This window comes from Tarenaya hassleriana, unplaced genomic scaffold (assembly GCF_000463585.1).
Source record: "Tarenaya hassleriana unplaced genomic scaffold, ASM46358v1 Cleome61, whole genome shotgun sequence".
Classification (NCBI taxonomy): Eukaryota; Viridiplantae; Streptophyta; class Magnoliopsida; order Brassicales; family Cleomaceae; genus Tarenaya; species Tarenaya hassleriana.
Genome location: NW_010968608.1, coordinates 101,897 through 104,721, shown reverse-complemented (window position 1 = coordinate 104,721; position 2,825 = coordinate 101,897). Strand labels below are relative to the sequence as shown.

The 2,825-nt window shown below is 43.0% G+C and overlaps 1 protein-coding gene across 2 annotated transcripts; it reads left to right on the top strand.

Moving 5' to 3' along the window:
• The first annotated feature begins 236 nt into the window (after positions 1-236).
• Positions 237-2,519, top strand: LOC104799792 (putative cyclin-A3-1). 2 transcript variants are annotated; one of them, XM_010522441.1, is made up of 7 exons: positions 237-778; positions 1,050-1,282; positions 1,365-1,517; positions 1,644-1,680; positions 1,783-1,965; positions 2,033-2,167; positions 2,305-2,519. In XM_010522441.1, the coding sequence occupies exons 1-7, from the start codon at positions 443-445 to the stop codon at positions 2,374-2,376; spliced, it is 1,149 nt and encodes a 382-aa protein (XP_010520743.1). In that variant the 5' UTR covers positions 237-442; the 3' UTR covers positions 2,377-2,519. The 2 variants fall into 2 exon arrangements, with proteins under 2 accessions (XP_010520743.1, XP_010520744.1); XM_010522442.2 differs by having other exon boundaries at positions 239-778; positions 1,783-1,932.
• Positions 2,520-2,825: the final 306 nt, after the last annotated feature.

Below are 2,825 nucleotides of genomic sequence, written 5' to 3'. Positions count from 1 at the left end.
ATATTTATTTATTTGCTTAGTACATTTGTTGAAAATTTTGGAGGGAAGCACAAGGCCCATGAGACAAAATGCACCAAATCTGAAATATGTTTTTTAAAAACCAAAACTTTGGGATACACCCGGGAACTCGCAAATCAATATTATAATTATTTTAATTACCAAAACTATATTCCCCAGATTTTGGCTCTAAGCCTCAATTATTTCAATTTCTCCCAAATTTTTTTCAAGTGGTTTCGCAGCAAAGGCATCCGAATCCAAAGCGGAAGAATTTGCACAGAGCGCCATTCCTTTTCCACAAAATCTCTCCAATGGCGCGCCTTCTTCTTCTTCTCTTCCCCTTTTATCTTCTCCTTCACAACCCTTCTTCGTCTCTCACCTCCTCCTTCCATTTCGCTCTTCTCTCCCCTCTCTCGCTCCCACAGCTCGAGCCTTTTCATCTGAAATGGCCGGCCAAGGGAACGCTTGCCTTAGGATCACACGGGGCGTTAAGAAGAGGTCCGCTTCGATGGCGGCCATGGCGTCGGAGGATGAGCGTCCGGTGGGGAAGAAAAGGGTTGTGTTGGGTGAGCTCAAGCATTTTGCGAACATTGTTGTTTCTATGAAGCCTGCTCTGGGGAAGGAGACCCAGAAGCCGAAGGGTAAGGTTAAGGGCAAGACAGCGAAGGCAAAGAAGGTACTGATTCCGGCGACGGAGGAGGATGAATCGGCGGCTACTGACAATCCCCAAATGTGCGCGGCTTATGCTAAGGACATCTTCGAGTATTTGTATAAAATGGAGGTAATTGGATCTCTCTTTGCTCTGATTTACCTCGTCGATCATAAGGGCATTCGCTGTTCTTTTCTGTTTGAGATCTGATTCGTCGACTAGGGTTATGGTTGGATATGCTAGCAATAACTAAGACAAATTTTGCATTGGATCCTGAACTTAGATTAGCTGTGAGTGTCTGTGTCCGAACTTGGTGGAGTGATGATAAGAAGTTTGCAAATGGGTAAATCGTTCTCTTCATAGTTGCAGGCTAATGAAACTCGTGATTTATGTATATGTTTAGGCCGAACCTAAGAGAAGGCCTTCTCAAAGTTATCTGGAGAAGGTTCAGACAGAAGTGAATGCCAACATGAGAGGAGTTTTGGTGGACTGGTTGGTGGAAGTTGCAGAGGAATACCGGCTCCCAGCCGACACTCTCTATCTCACCGTTAACTACATCGATAGATGCCTGTCTCACAAACCGCTTGAACGGAAGAAGCTTCAACTCCTCGGTGTCACCTCCATGCTTATCGCCTCGTAAGCTTCTCGATCTCTCGACTCGACTCACATTGGTTCAGAATGGTGCTTACCATGTTCTGTTTCGTGTCGGGGCTTGCAGAAAGTACGAAGAGATCAAGCCTCCAAACGTGGACGATTTTTGCTATATAACCGACAATACGTACACGGCCGAAGACGTCGTGAAGATGGAGGCCGACATACTTTCATGGCTGAAATTTGAATTGGGTAGCCCGACAGCTATCACATTTTTGAGGTCAGAATCCTTTCGATGAACAAAGCTCGTCTATGTAGCGCGACTGTACCGAGTCCATACAGTTAAAAACCGGGTGTTTCTTCTGTCTAATCTTTGTCTATCGTGTCGGGTTTGCTGGTTTAACAGGCGGTTCGTCAAGGTCTCACTGGAGGGTTCTCACAATGTAAGCCAAATTCCTTACTGGGTTTTTGAAGGGTCGATCGACAAATTTAGTGTAACTAAATTGTACCTTCTGTATCGATATATTCGGAATGTTCTTTTGCAGAATTCCAACTCTCGGCTCGAGTTCTTGGCTCATTATCTCGCGGAGTTGAGTTTGTTAGATTACGAGTGTCTAAAATTCCCGCCTTCTCTCGTTGCCGCATCTGCCATGTTTCTGGCAAGATTCATAATCCGGCCAAAGACGCATCCTTGGGTGAGCCATCGACCTCAGTTCCCGGCCCGAAAAGTATATTTTTCTCCGATTTTCTCATCTCGGGTCCACAAATTCGCCTAACTAACTCGCCTCTCTGCAGACACAGGAGCTTCAACAGAGCACGAAATATCGACCGGCCGAGGTAAAACAATGTGCCCTCATCTTACACGACCTATATCTCAGAAGACGAGGGCGCGGTCTGCAGGCTGTAAGAGAGAAATACAGTCAATATAAGGTAATGCACAAGTCTTTGAAGTCGGCATGTATACATACACACATATATATATGTATAGATACATACGATCTTGCTCTGAAAAGTGAAAAGGTCGTCTTTCTCACTCGTTCCCTCTCTGATTCACTTTCTTGAAACAGTTCGAGTCTGTAGCCAACACTCCCTCGCCGCCATTGATGCCAGAATCATTCTTCGACGATATCATATGGTGAAAAGCCTGGGATTTGTCATCTGGGTGTCTGCATTTGTAAAGCCGTTGCACAAATAGTATCAAGGGCGAGCCTGGAATCCAATCAAAGTTCACTTTTTTTTTTAATAATTTCTGAGATGAATGAATAAAGTTTTGATTTTGTTCTTTGTATTAGTGCATCCAATAAATACGCCACGAAAAAATGAAAAGCCTTTTTTTTATATAAAAAAAGTGACTAATAAATTTCGCTCGTTAACAAGTTGTTTTGACGTTTGATATCTTAAAATATAGAAATTAGGACAGAAAATTTATATATTTTGTCACATTCACACATCATTCAAGAAGCAAATATACATATATTTAGAAGGCCATTTTAGTATGATCAAGTATAAAGTAGGGGTGGTTATTTCAGTATTTGGTTTGAGAATTGTTCGGTTCGGTTTTTTCGGTTTTACCAAAATATGTATCCAT

Coding starts and splice junctions, on each gene's coding strand:
- LOC104799792 (XM_010522441.1), top strand. CDS start 443: ATGGCCGGCCAAGGGAACGCTTGCCTTAGGATCACACGGGGCGTTAAG. Junction 1,681..1,782: donor CACTGGAGGGTTCTCACAAT/GTAAGCCAAATT, acceptor GTTCTTTTGCAG/AATTCCAACTCTCGGCTCGA. Junction 1,966..2,032: donor CTCAGTTCCCGGCCCGAAAA/GTATATTTTTCT, acceptor GCCTCTCTGCAG/ACACAGGAGCTTCAACAGAG.